Raw genomic sequence first — 18,157 nt, 5'->3', positions numbered from 1 at the left:
TTACAATAATTAAATCTATCTAACGCCTCATCTAGCGTTGTGAATGGGTATAATGTCTAGACCCCGAATGTAAGACGACCCCCACTTTTTCAGACTTATTTCAATGCAAAAAACACTGTCTTATATATTCGGGCCAATACGGTACTAATTAGAGTCTTTTGGACCAATTTGTTTTCTCATGATTTATGACGGGCAGACATCATATGACAACATAACATTTTCAATGTGTCAAGCCAAGTCCATTTCATTTATACCATAGCTCTTAATCACAAGCATGTCTCAAAGGTCTTCACATCGCCACAGATGACAATTATTCTCAATATCCCCTGATGTGTCTTCAAACAAAGTATCAGTATCAATTTGTCTTCTACATTATCTTCATAAACACAGAAAAATATGGTTATAATTAGCCATCCTAATATCACTGATGACAATGCTTTATTTTTTTCTTTGGTAATGAAACGGTAAACTTAGCTCATTTGGTTTCTTTCTTGGGTTGACTTTGATGGGCATCATTGCTCGCCTTGCAGCCTGCCAAAGACAATGCCATTTGGGGGTCCATTAATTAATTCCATTAAAATGCTTCATTAAATGTGTGTAGTGGTATTATCGTTTTTTACAGAACGTTATTTTGATTGCACACTTGACTCACTTGGTGCAGTTGGAGCTTCTTTGCCACATTTTAGTGTACTCAGAGCAAAGCATTCTGCCATCCAAGACAACACTTCACCACAGTATCTGACCTAGATACAAATCCAGATGACACAAGTATTACACCCGGGCAGGTCACATACAAAATGGATTCCTATTTGAGACATGAATGTCAAGTGGAGGATAGGATAATGAGGGCCATTCACAAGGAATGAACCGTGACCGCTGAAAGCACCTTTGATTGTGCATCTTAATGTCCTCTTCACAAAGGATATTGTGCTACGATAAAACACACCCACAAAGTTTTGACAGCTGAGTGCGGTTTGCAACTAGCCCCGCCCCCAGAATAATTTCATGAATTTGCCCCTAGCTTGTCCAAACATACTTGAGCCTCCATGAATGCCAGACGTTTCTCCTGGTCCTTTATCCCACCGATAATCCTGAGCAAACTCTGAACCCTTGTCAGAAAGTAAAAAAACAAATTGTTGTCAAATTTGTTGTTTTCCAATGTCAGCTTAGTCAAGTTTTGACAACTACTTTGAGGATGTACTCTTGAGCCGCTCCTCGCTGCTCTCCCAATGTTGCCGCTCAAGTTTGGCCAGGTAGTTCTCTTTCTGTACAGTCTCCCATGTAATCAGCCTCTGGTCAAGCCCTGCAGGTAGCTCTCGCTCTAGCACCACACGAAAGAAAGCACAACCATGTAGTCTCAGCAATATATTCAATTTTAGCAATGAGGCCACCTTCGTTGCTTTAATTCATCTTACCGAGATGCTCCTGCTTGGACTCAGGCTGCTTGACGAGGCTGAGAAGGAACTGTGAGAGGTGGCTGATGATAATGAAAGGCGGAGCCAGTGCTGGGCGGCTGTGATACTCAACAATCAGGTTGTACCTTTGGAACTTCCAGAAAATATCAGTGTTGCCTTGTACAACCTGGAACGTGTAGCTGTGCGTCACAAAACACAAACAGCGTATTTTACAAGCAACAACTAAATAAGGTTGTCTGCTCCCGAGGATCGGTCTTGAAGCCAGATGCGTACGAACATCCATCAACCGATTGCTTTAATATGAATGAGATCCTGACCTAAACATGGCAATGAGCAGGTTAAGCAGAAGGACATTGGTCACAAGAAGGAAGATGACCAGAAGGAGGATGACGAGCCAGTTGGCATAGACACTCGGACATGGTGGCTGGAGACCCTTGATAATCTCCTCTGAGTCATTGGTGCAGTTCATTTCGGGCATCCGAGCAGCTGAAAGAAACAAATGGAGCTAATTGTAAAAGAAAATTTGTGTGACATGAGTGTTACAAACCAATATGTTTAATCACGTCTAATCCTAACATTATTGATTCATCCTAAAGTTATTTACCGTCGATTTCCTCTAAAGGAATCTGGCCAAAAATGTGCAGGTAGGGGCGATATAGGGCTCTGCGAAACACCCAGTCGATCCGTGGGTCATTAGGATGGAGGAGAGCCTGGGTAGCCACCCCGTATGCAATGAGCCACACACTCAGGAAGAAGAGGAAGAAAAAGACATCCTTCATCTGCAATGAAAATCATTGTACTGCTTGGAAATCGAAAGTCTTTCACATCTTCTATTTTGGTCACTCACGATTGCTCATTGGAATTTAATGAGACCTGATCCCATAGCTGGCAAGAAAAAGAAAGCGCTGTGACACATACAGTTTACACCTCCAGGACATTCATCCATCAATTTCTGCAGTGCTTGTCCTCATTAGAGTGAGCAGGAACCCAGTTGGCTTTGGGCGAGATACACCATGGTCTATGGACCAGTGAAACGTAGGCAGGGCAGACAAGCACTCATATTCACACCTTTGGACAGTCTTCAATTGCAAACCAACAAAATTGGTACATTATGTAAAAGATCATTAAACCAGAAGCTATCTAGAGACCCAGGTTGATCTAGCAGTGAGTGAATTAGGTCATTCATTCAACATCACAAGTTGAGATGTTTGCTTACCATTCTCTCCACAATGATGATCTTTGGCCCCAACTGCTTATGAATGGCAAAGATGTGGATCAGCCGCAGTGTAAATACCATGAAGTCTATTGCTAGAACAGTCCTTCCTGCCTCGTAAGTATCATCAAACATCCTGGCATACAAATAAACAAATATAGAGTTCTCCATTTTTCTTTTGTACTCGTGTGTTCTGTGTTATTTATACCTGCATGAAACTCCGACAACAAAAAGTGAAATGGCCACCATGTCACACTTGTTCCAGTTGTCCTCTACGTAGAGCTTAAACTTTTTTAAGATGTTCATCTCTTCATCTGAAAAGAAGCTCTGCGACACGACACACATTTTTTTTAAAATGAAACTAAAATTCCCTTCGTAAAACAAAACAGAGATGTGAGGAACGGTATTGTGCAATTTGGTCAAAATCAGTACATGTCATAATTGTCTTCAAAATATTATACGTTATGTTTTATTTTGTCAAAATTGACTTATTGAGGACATCTGATCAAAGACGCTTAAGGAAAGAGTGTTTTTGTCAAACTGATTCATGTTTTTGTGAGCTGAAAATTATAAGACTGATGTTAAACATACATGTACATGCATGTAACATGAAGTATTGCCAGTCTAAAAATACAATCATGTGCAAAGTAATAATGAATGAGAAATGGCATCTACTGTTATGAGAGTCACCTGTCGAAGTTCTTCCAGCACCAGGGTGAAAACCCAGAAGTAGAGCATTATCTCTGGCGCTCCAGGACCAAGCGGTGGCGGTGGAAGAAAGTCCAGCAGGAGCACGTAGGTGAACAGGAACAAGAAGGCAAAATACATGATGACGTTACCAAGGAACACAGTGACCGGAGCGCTCCAGAAGCGACGCCAACGACGAAGTAAGAAACGCCACCACACTGATGCACAGCTCTGGTCTGCTGGGCCAGCACCAGGTGAAGAGTTCCTTCAAAAAATACAGAGGACCGTTTGGATTTTATTCAAGTACTATAGGCCAGGTCTTATCCTAAAAACATGTTTGTCCAACTTTGTCCCAGTCAAAAACTATTTGAAATATCATGAATCATATTTTGAATCACATTTCATGTTATGAAAAGCATCACAATTCCTGCATATCAATGTCATCACAAACTTACCGTGGGCCATCTTCATCTGATAACAGTAAAACCTTTTCTGTTTCCAAACGGTCCAACTCCACAAATGGTTCCTCTCTGCTCTGATTATCCAACTCCTCATCACTACACAATTTCAGCCATAAGACACATTAAAGATACATCTTAGGGGAACAAAATTGTATGAAATCCAAATCATCTCACCAGAACTTTATTATATTGGTCCAAATGAGAGGTGGACAGAAGAAAGACACAACAAGCTTGGAGATGGATGTGTCTGTTCTCATTGCTCCCCACCAAATCTTTGTCAGCAGAGCCTGAAATATAAATAGACAAATAAATGCATACATTTTAAACTGTTTGAACATGCTAAATCTGGTACCTTTGAATTCTCCCACAAGGGGGCAGTGTAAACCATAACAAACATCTACCTTGCAGTCAGATTGCAATGTTCGTCCGTCTGTGCATGGATAGTCAAAATGCAAATTTTCACCATTAATCAAATTATACCGAGGTCTGTGGACCAGCATCCACTTTATCGCTGTGCAAATGCAACATAATTACTCAAATGAGCACCAAGTCTGTTAACATGGGCAGCGTGCTGCTGTAGGGTCAAAATATCAAATAACTAGTAGATTCATGGTGTCTTGTGTCAGTAGAATTCCCATTCTCTTGTGATGGGAAGGGTGAATTTTCCCTCTTTTCATTGAAATTTAGAAAATTCAGTGACATCCAAGCTTTTATACTCTCTGGGCAGGATATGAGTGGTCTTAAGGTGAACACATCTTTTTTGCTTTGCGGGACGTCGATCTGAGGGTCATCCTCAAAGAGTAGAATAAAAATGCCATATTTCCGTAGGACGGAACCTAGTGGGCGGCAAATTCTCAATCGCACCTGAATGTTGAATTGCAAATCAAATAATGAGTAACAGCGCATCCGTCAGTAATACACCAATCTGTGAAAATAGCAAATAACTTGCTCAACACATTGCTTTTTCCACACTGCTGGCTAAATTTTCCATTTCACAATCAAAACTACTCAAGTTGCCCTTCTGAACGTTACCGTAATTTTCGGACTATAAGTCGCACTGGAGTATAAATCGCACCAGCCATAAAATACCCAAAAAAGTGAAAAACAACAACATATATATGTATATAAGTCGCTCCTGAGTATAAGTCGCCCCCCAACCCAAACGATGAAAAAAAAAACGCGACTTATAGTCCGAAAATTATGGTATTTCAGAAAAACACTGCAAACACTTTTAAAAAATAAAGAACATGATTGTATGGTGCACACAAGCTAATTGATTAAAAGCACCAAGAATAATCACGTCTGTCTTTAGTTTAGGTGAGGCACTAGGCAGAGGAAAAAAGCAAAACAACCCCCTAAAAAAAGATGGAATTGTTCTGTTACCTGAACTCCATCGTGGGCAAAGAAGGACTTGGCATCAGCCTCAGTTGCCAAGTTGAGGACCGTCGATTTGCTCCAACATTGTGTTCTCCTCACTAACAAAGCATACGCCCTGTCTTCACTGTTGGAGTAACACTCTCCAAACACATCTGTTATCACACAGGAAGTACATATACAATGTCCGTTCTCCGAGGTCAGAAAATTAAATACATGCATCATTTCACTTTTTTTATTCCTGATCTTGACAGCAGAGTACTCACCAAGGGCAAACTGTTCATACTTGGCCTCCTTCATGCTACGTGCAGACTCAGCCTCAGATTCAAGTCTTGCCATCTCTTTCAGAATCTTGCACCCTGCCAAAGCTGCTGCCACTGCCTCGGGGCCCTAGATGAATGAAATAAATAAGAATCAAAGTTTGTAATCACATCATATATCTTGGTTTGTTGGTTTGCCTGACTTCTTTTTCTATTTATTAACTGGGTTAATTTGTTTGTGTTATAACAATATTGATTCACATTCATTCTTTATCAAACCTGCAGTGAAAGAGGAGCGTAATTGGAAAATAAACATAAACATAGCAAATGAGTCTTATATTAGCCTATCCTATTGGGCAAAATTCGCAATTTCATGAAACTCCCCAGCAGAGGATCGGTTTTCACGCGTCTCTTTTTGATCTGGAGTCGAACAGGATCATGAAACTACTACGTTGGGATGATTCTTGAAAGAGGACACTGAGCTACTGTTTTCTCATTGGGCTGTTATATTATAGGTGCATGAAAACTGAAATGGAATGAAACATCATACAGGCATAAGTTGATCTCTTACCTATAATAGAAATAAACGGCACTGTCAGTTCGACAGTATGTTAGTCATATTTTACTATAAATATAAAGAATATTTACTTTATAGTGTGCATTAAATCACGCAGTGTACATTCTATGAATGCATACGTATATATTAGCAAATTGTGCGACAGCGACTGACATATGCACATAAATAAGATGCAGTATATAGATGCTGCAAAGATAATTACAATATATATTAAAGCTTGCAACATGAGAGGTACTTCAAACGCTTAGAACTGTGCCCGTATGTCGATGGTGTGACCATTAGCTGTGGTGGAATGTGCACATTTTGAATGAAATTACCATAACTTCAGATAATGATTGAAATAAATGCAGGGAAGGAGCACACAGAGGTGACGACTCGAGGAGTGCAGTAATTGGTTACCTCGGTCCAGGAAAGGGCAATAACAAAAATCAAAGCTTCCTTAAGAAGATGCAGAAAACAGAGTTGTTTTAACATTGATTGGTGTCATTTAAACTCCCATGTTTGCCATTGATTCTGATTAAAAACATGAAAATGGGACTTACTGTAAGAGTAGCTGCACATGTCGAGCCCGCATCAAACACCTGACCCATGCTAGAGTATGTCCCCTACATCTCAGTTGCACTGAGCTGTTTCATTCCATGTTTTTGTTCAAATCGCATCACCAGGCGTACACTTGCAGAATGAACCACACGGTACTGATTGAAATGAAATGACAAGACATACCATGGCCCAAAAGTAGTTAGCCATCTGCTGTCGGTTCTGAAGCACAGCCCAGAGGAAAAGATCCCTCCAAGGATGTTGGCAACGCTCTTCCAATTCTGCCAGGTTCTTCTGACTATGGAACAGTCGACCCTTTGCAGGCTTTTCCTGGAGTCCAAACAACACCCAGATGTGGGGCATGAAGTTAGTATAACATTCAAGATTTTGTTTTCACTACTTGCTTTGGCGTATTTAATTCAACATGGGCTAAAGGGATGGTCGTAATATTTAGCCATGATAAATATCCTGTACTGTACAAAGTATAGGAGGACCTGTGTTGGATTGTTGAAACAACCTTTATATGAGCTTTTGTTAATAGTTGTAATATTTAGAGGTGTAATGTATTTCACAATATAGTGTTGTTAAAAAGAAGGTAAAATAATAACTGTCAAGCATGCCTTAAGAATAATGAACTGAATTAAAAAAAAATCATTGGATGATTATTCTTTTATTTCATAGTGGAAATATATTATGAAATAGCATAATCATGTTCTTTGTTTCTGCATTGTGTAGAAATTATGGGCTCTATTTTCTTGCCCAGCACAAGCCTAGTGTGGTGCGCTATCTAACGTGAGTATTTTAATTTTATTTATTTCCACTTGACATATTTCAAAAAGGGTGGTTTGGGCCGTTGAGGGCATGAATACACCCAATTTGATTGGTTGCAAATAAAATAGGCTCTTCATTCCCTTCAAATATGGTGCGGCAAGGAGTGTAATGATAGTAATTGAGTCTGGCAGGAAGTAAAAGCGCCAAAAGTAGGTTTAGAAGGAACTGCAAGCAGATCTCTTCATTTAAAGGTGACCTTGGAGTTTTAGAAAACGACTTTTATTTCTTGAGTGTACTTTTAAATGTGAAATGCTTTTTTTGTAAATGCTATTTAATGGGCTTTTAATTATGTGAAGTACATTGTTGTCTTTTTTTGTATTTTCTCATTTAGGCCTAAGATAAAGTATATCACTCACTGTGGCAATCTTCTGGTAAAAGCCTTTGCAGGCGTCATGAAGAAAGTCTTTGAGCACTTTGGCAACCTCATAAAGTGTGAAACGGGGTTTCCGTTCCCCCTGCTCAGAAATGTGCTGCCCGGGAGGCCCAGGTGTCCTTGCAGTACCAAGCAGACGCTGCTTTTCCTCGTATTTTTTTAGAAGTAGGTTATGCAGGAGACTCTTCTCGGACACGGACCAATACAGCTGCTGGAGACGTCCGTAGGTGAGGAACTCGCCCAGGTTAACACCGTTGTCGACAAATAAACGTACAAAGTCTGGTTTGTCATTGATAAGTGCATCCATCATCATTTCTTCAAGGTCACATGCCTGCACAGACAATGATGTGCAGTGATCCTCGATTAATTGTCAATTGTAACTGAAGACCTTGCATTCACTCACTATGACTAATCGCTTCTGTGCCGTGTTCATGTAAAATGCAGAACTCTACTTACACATTTGTTAAATACTCTGCAGATTTGTGAATTACCTGCCATCTTTAAGGACAATTGAAACAAATTGGGTCGCATAAAATAACAAATTGGGTAGCGTAAACTAACAAATTGGGTGGTGTAAAATAACTGTTTCTCTCACCTTCCACCCCACATCTCCGTTGAAGATCTCACTCTTGGCAATGTCCACTCGGTTCCAAGCCACAGCCAGCTTCAACTCATCAAGAAAATCTTGGGCTTCCTGACTTTGACTCTTGCAAGCTCACACATAAACACACACACAAAATGTCAGTAGTGTCACAACTTGGGAATGGCCGTTATTCTGAATCGCGTTTCTCATAAAAAAGTGCTGTACCTTTGACAAGAGCTTTGAGGATGACTGTGTCCAGCTCAGAGCTATCTTGCTCAGGGTCATGGACAGTGAGTAGATGCCCATGATCTAGTATTTTCTGGATCTGGTTGGTGGATGACAAACACATTTTAGACATTTGTTTTTGTCATACCCGAGTAGACAATTTCTGCTGATAAATGTTGTTTGTTGACTCTTTCACAAAATGAAATAAAACTGTTTTTGTTTTTCTCGTGTTATTCATAATTGGGACATCATGTCCAAATATGGATGAAGGGAATCCTATTTTAGCTGCTCTCTTTCCCATCTGTCCTATTTTTCAGGCAATGTTCAAGCCTCTTGACATTCATAACTGTATGTCTGCCTCTATGCTCAACACATCACCCTCACCAGCTTGACCCAGTTTCTTATGTCCGTGCTGTGGTAAGCATTTGGAAAGGTGTCCAACAGCAGCTCGTGAACACTGTCTGTATCCCAGCAGCCTCTGTTCATGAGTGTGACGAGGATGTCAGCCACTCCTCCCGAGCCTGCCAGAATAAGCCACGGTGTCGAATTGCCAATGCCTTTACAGATCCGCTGCAGAAAAGGACAAATTATTGTTCACAAACTCCTGGTTTGACCCCCATCTTAAAAGATTACCAAAAAAAAAAGGATTTTCTGGCATAATTTATGGCCCTAGTACAAATGGTTAACCTCCTCATTTAGGAATGTCCACATGCAAATAACTTTGTGGCATTTCCTGTCAAGAGACATCACGTCAGTAGAACGGAAAAAAAAAACCTGTAATATAATGTGTTTCTGAGTTGTCTTATGCAACTTCATAAGAGGACACAATCAAAATCCGTCACACGTTTAGCAACTCTTAAGAGCAAGATATGTCAAAATTAAGATAGCGGGAATCATATTTTTTTAAAAGCCCAAAGCAATAATTAACTAATGAGACCAACCTTTAGGATTCGAGGTTCACCGTGGATCAATAGACAGAGAACAGGGATCTCGAAACTTCCTGCACCTTTAAAACAAAATGAAAATTCACACAATAAACGATGAATGTCTACAGACAGCATGAGGTTCTGTGTGTCCTTATGAGTCTGCAGTGCTTTTACCACTCGAAATGAGATATTGTTATTGTGCATTTGTTTACCAATGTTTTTCCTCCCGCGCATTTACCTCCATAGCCTGTGCGCTGAAGAGAAATGTGTTTGAGCAGCTTCACTCTCATTTCACTTGTGGCTCCGGGTTTGTTTGGATCTTCCTCCACCAGGACAAAATGAGAGTGGTGGCTGTCTAGGGAATAAACTGACCCATGGGGCAAGTCCTGCGGCTTGTATACTGCTGGCGCACCCAACTTAAAGAGAAAAATAGACATGACATAAAAACATTATGTTAAGTTGCCAGTGAAATAGGTTCTTTTTTTTTTTTCTTCTCAGTTGTCTGTTGTGTGCACTTTGACACCTTGGCACCGAGTAGTGCTTCTCGGTTGTGGATCATGTTCCAGGGTGCGATGCCGATGGCTACTACACGAACTTTTGCAGAAGTGCTGGCCAGGGAGTGGTCTTGCACAGCCTGGCCCAAATGTTTGGTGATGCCAAATCGAAGACCGTTCGTCAAAATCCATGCCCCTGAACCATAGAGAGGTTATTGCATATGAGTCTCCAATTCATCAATAGTAAACATGTAGTGTATTGAGCGAGTGAAATAGAGATGAGAGAGAAACAAAAACAGGATTCCACTGTTTAAATTGTTTTACAGGACATCAAGTCAAGTGACATCACGTGGTAGTCTGTCGGTGAACTTAGGGACCCTGTCTCTCCATGACTGTAGGATTGATTGCAAGGATTTATACTTAAATTCATGCTTTTGCGACTTTGAAATTTGATTACACAATCCTATTTGATCTGATTTTGTCACAAATAAATAAATAAACGAACAAACAAATAAATGAACATAGTAAGTCACTTTTTCTGCAGCTTGTCCTAAATGCAGCAGGTTATCTGGTTTATCTGGGTCAAATGTGTATTAATATTTTTGACCTCGCTTCATCGGCTTCCTGTCCACAACAGAGCAGAGTTTAAAGTACTGCTTTTAACCTTCACATTTTTAAATGGTTTAGTACCAGTGAGCTTAGATGAACTTGCCGACATTTCTGTTCCCACACGGTCTCTGCTCTCAAAAGGGAGCAACCTGCTAATTGCTTCAAGAGCTGAGAAACTCTTTTGGGCACGAACCTTTTCTCTTCTTTCCAATGCTATGGAATGCTTTCACTGTTCACATTATGCAAGCCTGTTCAGTTGAAATTTTGAAAGGTAAAGAGTTTTACTGTGACATTTATCTCCGTAGATAATGGTTTCTTTTAATGGTGGGCTTATTCTTCTTGTCTCGTTACTGTTTTTATTTATTTGCTATCTACAGGCGCATACGCTCAGACACACACGCACACACACACACAGACACACATGCACGCACGCACGCACACACACACAGAGGTTATTATTTGTTAGTGCCAATTAAATATTGGCAGGTTTGGATCTCATTAGATGTGCAGGTGTTCGCTATGGCTGATGTGAAACTTGTTTGCAAATCAGTTATTTCTAGATTAATTGTGATTAAATCACTCATTAATTATATGAATCGGTCTGGTGCCTAGATCCTTAGGCTTAACACTTGTTTCGCTTTGGAATGCCCTACCGATAGATATTAGAACTGTTACCTCAGTAGAAACATTTAAGACATGATTAAAGACACATTTTTATGACATTGCCTTTCATTAACCCGTGATGGCCGATTCGGCTGGAGTTTGTGTTTTCGCGCCCCCCCCCCCCCTTACTTTTTATTTGGATTATTTTATATTATGTGTTCTATGTGCCCTCTCTGCATCCATTGCAGCCTGGTCATCCTGGAAGGGGGATCCTCCCATCTGTGGTCTCTTCTCAAGGTTTTTCATTTTCCCCCCAGTAAGGATTTTCTGAGTTTTTCCTTGCCCTCTTGGGAGTTTAAGATCAGGGGATGTTTGAGAATAATTGTGATTTTTTTGTACGCGTGAAGCCCTTTGAGACTTGCTAGTGATTTAGGGCTATATAAATAGACTTGACTTGGTCTGAGTCTCATACCTGTGCTTTGTGCTGCTTTCACAAGACCTTTTCTGAGAGTGTCCCTGAGCCAGGGTTTCATCTGAGCCAACTCATCTCCTCCAACTAAAGCAACCACCAGGTGAGGAGGAGCTAGTCCCCACTGCTCTGTCAGCATTTGGAAGACGTGCGCTGGGTCGGTATTGGCTTCCACTCTCATGAACTGGAAGAAAAGTGAAAAGGGTAAATCATTCTATTCATTCCCTAACATTATGATCTTATGGTATGTTCTTTACCTTTCCTTTTGTCTTGGAGGCGCCGATGAAATCAATGTCACCCACTCTTCCCGCTGGCCAGTGACTCTTCATTCTGCTGCTCTTCTCTCTTACATTCTGCAGTGTCTCATCCTGTGTAGAGCAGCATGAACAGCCCTGGAGGACACTGAAAATCGAGAGGATAGGGTTAGGGATGGATGGATGGATGGATGGATGGATGGATGGATGGATGGATGGATGGATGGATGGATGGGCGATAGTTTGACACACCGGGGCTCCTCTGACCATTCCAGCATGTCCCCACATCGTAGGCATTTTGTCTGCAGCTGTGGCCCCTACAAACAAGCAAACATGCCAACCTTAGATGGACTTCCCTAAGTTCACTCTAAACCAATTGTTATTTACATAACAAAATGTTCTTTGAGGCACTTGCGGTCAATGCAAAACTGCCAGAATTTCCATTCATGATCCCATATGCAAAGCTGCTCTTAGCATATGTTTGAACTCAAAATTCACAAAGCACCACTGCTCACTGTTGGATGCCACTCGTGTCTAAATCAAATCCCTAATCAATTCACAAAGTTAGTTTTGTTCAGTCATTTTATGAAGTTAGGTCTCATTTCAAATTACTGTCACAGATTGTTTCACATAAATATCAGATGACCCTTTTGGCTCAGTCTTATTTCCATATGTCAACATTTGTACGCTTAGAAAATGAATTAAAACACTCTTGGGTCCTTCCAATTATCAATGAGTAGGAATGAGCTTGTGGTTAAATAAAGAGCATTTGTTTTCAGTGTGTTGTTAAGTACAGACGCTGGCTGTGGTGGGAGATGGTATTTGACTACAGTTTTGACTCTGATGACCATTGGCTATGCAAATGATCTGATTTGCATGCAATCATATGGGACTATATGACCAGCCATGAGACACGCACACATACACATCTCTCTTCCTCAACATTTAAAACAACTATGGTGAAAGAATAAGAATAGTAGCCCATTAATATTCATGTCCATCTTGCCCTGAGGACAACATGAGTAGAACAAGGATTTGTTCTAAAAATTGCTTACCAGTGATGGGACATTGTCACGAACGAAGAAGAATTAAAACAGAGGAACAATGTTAACATTTATTTATTTAAACTTAACATCATATGTGTTTCTTCTCAACCAAATATGTAGTCTATATTTATTTATCAAATAAATTGTTTTCATGGCTGATACTGATTTTATTTGCCCAAATATTTAAAGAGCCGTAATTTTAATACCGTGACACCACAAAGGTTCTGCTCACAGTTCTCATACCAACCACCTGAATCCAATATCAGATACAGTATGTGAGAATATGAAAATATTGTTTGCATAACATGACAGCAAGACAGTAGATGTCATACTATGTACTTACAAGAAAATTGTCTCCTCTGCCCAGCATCCTTGAACAATCCTTTCCTGCTTAATCCCACTTGAGAAGGTCATAGAAGTTTCCCCTACAAGGATTGAGTGAGACACTAGAAAGTGATAAGGCTCTATCACTGCAACAAGACCAACAACACCACATTTGCCTACTCATTTGCAATGACAAGAGAGGTGACAAAGGACATACCAACAACCTTGCCGTTTTCATTGTGTTTGTTGCCCCTTGGTTCCGAAAACATGGCATTTCCTTCCATTGCAATGTGTGGACCACTCACGCCCTGCCAAGAAGACATTCTAAATTTCAATGTAAACAGAAATAATGTTTTTTGGCCCATGTACTATATCCCACCCTGTTGACTTGGGCTCCCTGGAGTCTTATCTAAACCCAACAGTTTTGAACTTGGGTTTTAAATTGGACAGTGATTTTAAATTGGACCGCCAAATCAGTGCTGTTAAATCCAGCTTCTTCCATCTTGGGTAGCTGGCAAGGCCTTCCTTTGTCAACAGCACTTAGAAACAGTAATTCATACCTTTGTTACATCTCGGCTAAATGAATGTATAATGCCATTTCAGTCCTCCATCAAGCATCACCAGTTGGTCCGAAATGAAACCACCCACCTCCTAACTGGACCTCGCAAGAGGGAGAACCCCAAACCCCAATTCTGGCCTCCCTTCACTGGCTCCCAATACATTTTAGAATGCATTTTATGAAACTTCTGTTTGTTTTCAAATTGTTAAACATATCTCTTTGAACTCATACACAATTGCCCTTGGGCTTGCGACAAGTCAGTTAAACACATTAGTTAATGACGTACATTGTTTACTAGTCACTTATATTCATCCACTTTAACTACAATTGTTACTTTCGGGCTGCTCGGAAATAAAAATAGAGATCTAAAGGGATCTGTTTTTCGAGATAACATGCAGACTCTTGAGACACTACACACTCCTGTCACCTTTCATCTTCCTGATCAAAATACACAACATAAACATTCTGTATGCAAGCAAAAAAAGCAAAGAAAACATTCTGTATGCAAACACATGCATAATAGCATCAAGTCGCAAACAATAAATGCAATCAGGACTACTTTATTTGAAAGCTTAACTATTTTTAGGCTTCAAGATAAAATAATGATCACTACAAATTTAAACAGTATGATTTGATTTGAAATAGCCATGCCATATTGCACTTTCTTGCGCCATATTGCACTTTATGGTGCTAATAATTATGCAAAGGCTTCCTATTGGCTCCGTGACCTATACGTCGCAGCAGCCAATAAGCGCTCTAGTTTTACTCTTTGGTCAACTGACCTTCACCGAAGATCAAAGGGTCAAAATAGATAAATATCCGCACGATGCATGAACTCGTCATAAGTACTGCAAAGGGAAGAAAAGCAACATAAAGAAATACGCGGAGAAAAATGGACTGCAACGTGCGTCGATGTCTCTTTGGCCCGGTGGATCGCGAGCAGCTACACCGAGATCTGAAGATGAATCACCATGAATTATTTCTAGAGGCCTGCCGGCGATGGAACTTCGACTTCCAGATCGACACTCCGCTTCCAGGGATGTTTGTGTGGGAGAAGATTTCCGGTGGCTGCACCGCCACCTTTTACCAAACCCAGCGCAAGTGCAGCGCTCCCGTCTTGGCCGCCGATGACCAAGACATGGAGGGATGGAGCGCCCAGGAGAACCGACCTGGCTTCTCCAACTATCCCGGCGAAGTAACGCCTGTCCGGGGGAAGAGGACTCGCCCCAAGTCCAAAGAAAATGCACAGGTAGGAAAGACTAACTGAAACAAGTATGAAAAGTATTGAGATGGTGGAATAATTGTCACCGTTTCTTTGCAGACCTTGCTGGAAAGAGGAGGACGTCTGCAGAAGGCAAACCCACAAACTTTTATTCCAAGCGCATCGAAGCAGCTTTGTGCAAATCAATAAGATGATCGGATCACACTTCTGGTGGAAAGCGTCTAAAACTGACCAGATAGTCAACCAGATGGTTCTTTCATGTTATTTCCTGTATTTTCTTTTTTGTTCAATTTCCTCACATTTCTTGCACTTTATTTTTGTGTTTTTTTTTATTTAACGTGTGCATTTTTCTTTTTGTGGTGAGCTTTAAAAGCATTCAAACGTTTTGTTTGTTGACATGGTTTCTATAAAATATTGATCGTTTTAACTTGATGACAGTATTGTACAGTTTTGTTGCCTACTGAGGTGCAGAGCAAGTGAAGTAGCAGATGCTTTTAAATTTAATAAATTGTTGCATCTAAAAATTAATATCTGTGTGTCATTGATGGAATGCTCTACTTGAGTATGAATAAATGTAATAGATGTTTGCACACACAAAATATATAGAAAATACTTTCTACATTTCCCTCAACTAATTGTATAATTTATATCGATTATAAAACTTTTAATAACCAAAATCCTCTTTTTTTTTTGGTAGAACATACAAAGGACTCCGTTTCCAGCATAACATTGTACTTTCTCAATATCATACCCATTATGCACTTTGTTACAACATTGGTGCACCATTTTCCCCTTAATGTACATTCTGTCTACTGTCCCACAATAAAATTAATTAGATCCACAGTACTTGCACTTAAACAGGGGGATGTAAACTTTTGATGTCCACCATAAAACAACTTGGTGAGCCTGTTGGACTGTTTAACAACTGAAAGCAAAATACTATAAGACCATTTGTTAAGGTTGAATTATCCATAATTTGTTATTTTATAATGCTTTTCTTTATCAATTAATATTTCACTGGAGTACATTTCTGCTTCCAAGGATATTCGGCCACCTTGATGGTGAACAGTAATTTGATGGATGATTGCAGTCTGCATGATTAAACATTGACAATAAAATACTTTTTAATCAGAAACACATAAAGAATCATATGAAATCGGCAACTTTCAAATTAGCCCATTGCAAGGCCAAGTTCCATTTGTTGGGTTTTCAGCAGTGGAGAATCCAAAAGGCCATCTGGCCAGAGAGCAGGACAATGACCACAAAGCAGAGTGTGCCATCTCTTTCATCTGCAAATCAGGTTTTGTTGCTCCTCAAACCCCCAAGATGGTCTTTCCTCAATTTTACTTTCACCCCCTTTTCCACCTTTCACATATATTATCGCAGACTTGTGCCGGGACATTTCTAAATGTTTGTACTTCATGTCTACTTGTATGTCACAGGAGATTAATCTTATTCATGTTTCAGTAATAAAAAAATCCAAAGTCTATTTGCGTCGTGTAGCTGTTTCAATTGTAAAGATGGTAAATATGAAGTTCTATAAGCAAGTGGATTCACTGAGAGTGAGTATACAATTTATTTGATGCACAGTCAGTAGGTTCCATATGGATCCCAAAGGTTTCCAGCCTCCCACTCACCTCCTTAAGTAAATCCATTTAGATATGTATGATACTCTGCAACTTGTGCAGTTCATCACCAGCGAATAACGCTTTCCTCAACAGTTCTGAGGTGTTTTGATGAAACCGCCATGTTGTGTTGTGTAAACATTTATCCTGAAGCATTTGTTAGACTTAAGTGAACATTGCATGTTCATTGGAGTATTATCCTAATTATAACAAGTAGCAACCACATTTTAAATACATTTTGTTGCTGCTGACAGTCATCCGTTAAATTGTTTCCATTAAATTGATTATTTTTATGATTGCTGTACCAATGATGCATTTCCTGTTTGAGATACCCAAATTGGCATCAATTACCAAGTTTGCAACCCCAATTTCTCTCTCTACTCATCACCCAGTCCAGTCACACTCAGCACACTTTATGTGGGTGTGGCCCATTGTTTCGGTCAACCGAGGCAGATGGTTGCTCACATTGGGCCTTCTCTCCACATGACCTCTTGTGTAAAGGAATCTCTGGACACCCCATGAACGACTTGTGAAGAGAAGGTCACCATCTGCTGCCCAGAGGTCTCTTTTCTAAAGACTAGGGTGTTCTGCATCCTTTAGTTATTTATATATAGTTTTTAGTTATTTGCACACTCCCTCCTTAGGCCACCACTTGATTATCATCTTAAAACATCATCACAAAAAGCAGAATTGTGGACGGAATCCTCTCACACAAGCTGTGAAGCTACCTAACATTTTAATATTGTACATGCTAAAACCCGGAAACAGGTGACAAACAAAAAATGGTATAATCAGCAACAAAAGCGAGTGATCAAGTCATCAATGTTTCCGCAGCACGTAATGATCCCAGTTGCACATGCGGCTGAAGCTGTACAGAAAATGCTGCTAGGCAACAGGACCAGCATCACTTTTTGTCACATTTGTCATCTTGCATGCCACAGATGAGAGCGACTTGATGTACCATAAAGCAAGCTTGTATTTAATATCTTGGAGTCTAGGAACAAATCTACAATGTCTTGTAGTGCCTGAACCAAATGCCAGAGTGGAAATTCTATGTGAATAAAGATGTACTGCATTGTAAACACGCAGGAACATTCAATCCTATGAATCAGATAAATACAAAAGCTGCACTATCACCATTTCTGATCAGACATTCTTGTCATTGTCAGTAAGATAATAATGCTGACAATTCACACTCAAGCTGTTACAACTTATTTTTCTTTTTACTGCACCTAATGGTACCCCAATGGTTTGAGCTCCTTCAAAGGAAAAATAATGTGCGTTTGGAGCAGATTTGATTTTACACAGTCCCAAAGCTTATCTGAACAGAAATACTGGGGTTTTTTTTCTGTGAAAAGCTCAAAGCCAAGGTGGACAGAAAGGTAATGGTGTGACAATGTTATGTTAGTGCCTGAAGCTCAAGGTGCTCTTCTGTTCCAGCAAGTGCTAAATCACATTGCTCTGATGTCGTGCCAACGATGCTTACATAT

General features: G+C 40.1%; 2 protein-coding genes across 3 annotated transcripts; one reads left to right on the top strand and one right to left on the bottom strand.

Moving 5' to 3' along the window:
- Positions 1-167: 167 nt before the first annotated feature.
- On the bottom strand, positions 168-13,604 carry trpm5 (transient receptor potential cation channel, subfamily M, member 5). 2 transcript variants are annotated; one of them, XM_061276174.1, is made up of 27 exons: positions 13,479-13,604; positions 13,281-13,362; positions 12,144-12,208; positions 11,895-12,039; positions 11,641-11,821; positions 9,986-10,152; positions 9,701-9,878; positions 9,478-9,542; positions 8,921-9,106; positions 8,537-8,636; positions 8,324-8,442; positions 7,712-8,059; positions 6,711-6,854; positions 5,417-5,540; positions 5,160-5,305; positions 3,951-4,063; positions 3,771-3,872; positions 3,319-3,580; positions 2,837-2,955; positions 2,632-2,764; positions 2,020-2,194; positions 1,733-1,901; positions 1,416-1,594; positions 1,189-1,321; positions 1,037-1,109; positions 653-743; positions 168-531 (listed from the first exon to the last, which is right to left on the bottom strand). In XM_061276174.1, the coding sequence occupies exons 2-27, from the start codon at positions 13,305-13,307 to the stop codon at positions 476-478; spliced, it is 3,600 nt and encodes a 1,199-aa protein (XP_061132158.1). In that variant the 5' UTR covers positions 13,308-13,362; positions 13,479-13,604; the 3' UTR covers positions 168-475. The 2 variants fall into 2 exon arrangements, with proteins under 2 accessions (XP_061132158.1, XP_061132157.1); XM_061276173.1 differs by lacking the exon at positions 13,479-13,604 and having other exon boundaries at positions 13,281-13,456.
- A 1,010-nt stretch (positions 13,605-14,614) lies between these two features.
- Positions 14,615-16,060, top strand: LOC133152484 (cyclin-dependent kinase inhibitor 1B-like). The gene is made up of 2 exons (XM_061276111.1): positions 14,615-15,069; positions 15,142-16,060. The coding sequence occupies exons 1-2, from the start codon at positions 14,713-14,715 to the stop codon at positions 15,229-15,231; spliced, it is 447 nt and encodes a 148-aa protein (XP_061132095.1). The 5' UTR covers positions 14,615-14,712; the 3' UTR covers positions 15,232-16,060.
- Positions 16,061-18,157: the final 2,097 nt, after the last annotated feature.

This window comes from Syngnathus typhle, linkage group LG4, assembly GCF_033458585.1.
Source record: "Syngnathus typhle isolate RoL2023-S1 ecotype Sweden linkage group LG4, RoL_Styp_1.0, whole genome shotgun sequence".
In the NCBI taxonomy this organism is placed as follows: domain Eukaryota; kingdom Metazoa; phylum Chordata; class Actinopteri; order Syngnathiformes; family Syngnathidae; genus Syngnathus; species Syngnathus typhle.
The sequence above is the reverse complement of the archived record's forward strand: the minus strand, read 5'-3'. Positions and strand labels throughout refer to the sequence as shown.

What these genes read in the sequence shown, in the direction of transcription:
- LOC133152484 (XM_061276111.1), top strand. Translation starts at nt 14,713, where the DNA reads ATGGACTGCAACGTGCGTCGATGTCTCTTTGGCCCGGTGGATCGCGAG. An exon ending in AGTCCAAAGAAAATGCACAG is followed by an intron (nt 15,070 to 15,141) that starts GTAGGAAAGACT and finishes GTTTCTTTGCAG; the next exon opens with ACCTTGCTGGAAAGAGGAGG.
- trpm5 (XM_061276174.1), bottom strand. Translation starts at nt 13,307, where the DNA reads ATGCTGGGCAGAGGAGACAATTTTCTT. An exon ending in GCAGAGGAGACAATTTTCTT is followed by an intron (nt 12,209 to 13,280) that starts GTAAGTACATAG and finishes GCTTGTTTGTAG; the next exon opens with GGGCCACAGCTGCAGACAAA. An exon ending in CTGCTCATTGCCATGTTTAG is followed by an intron (nt 1,595 to 1,732) that starts GTCAGGATCTCA and finishes TGTGACGCACAG; the next exon opens with CTACACGTTCCAGGTTGTAC.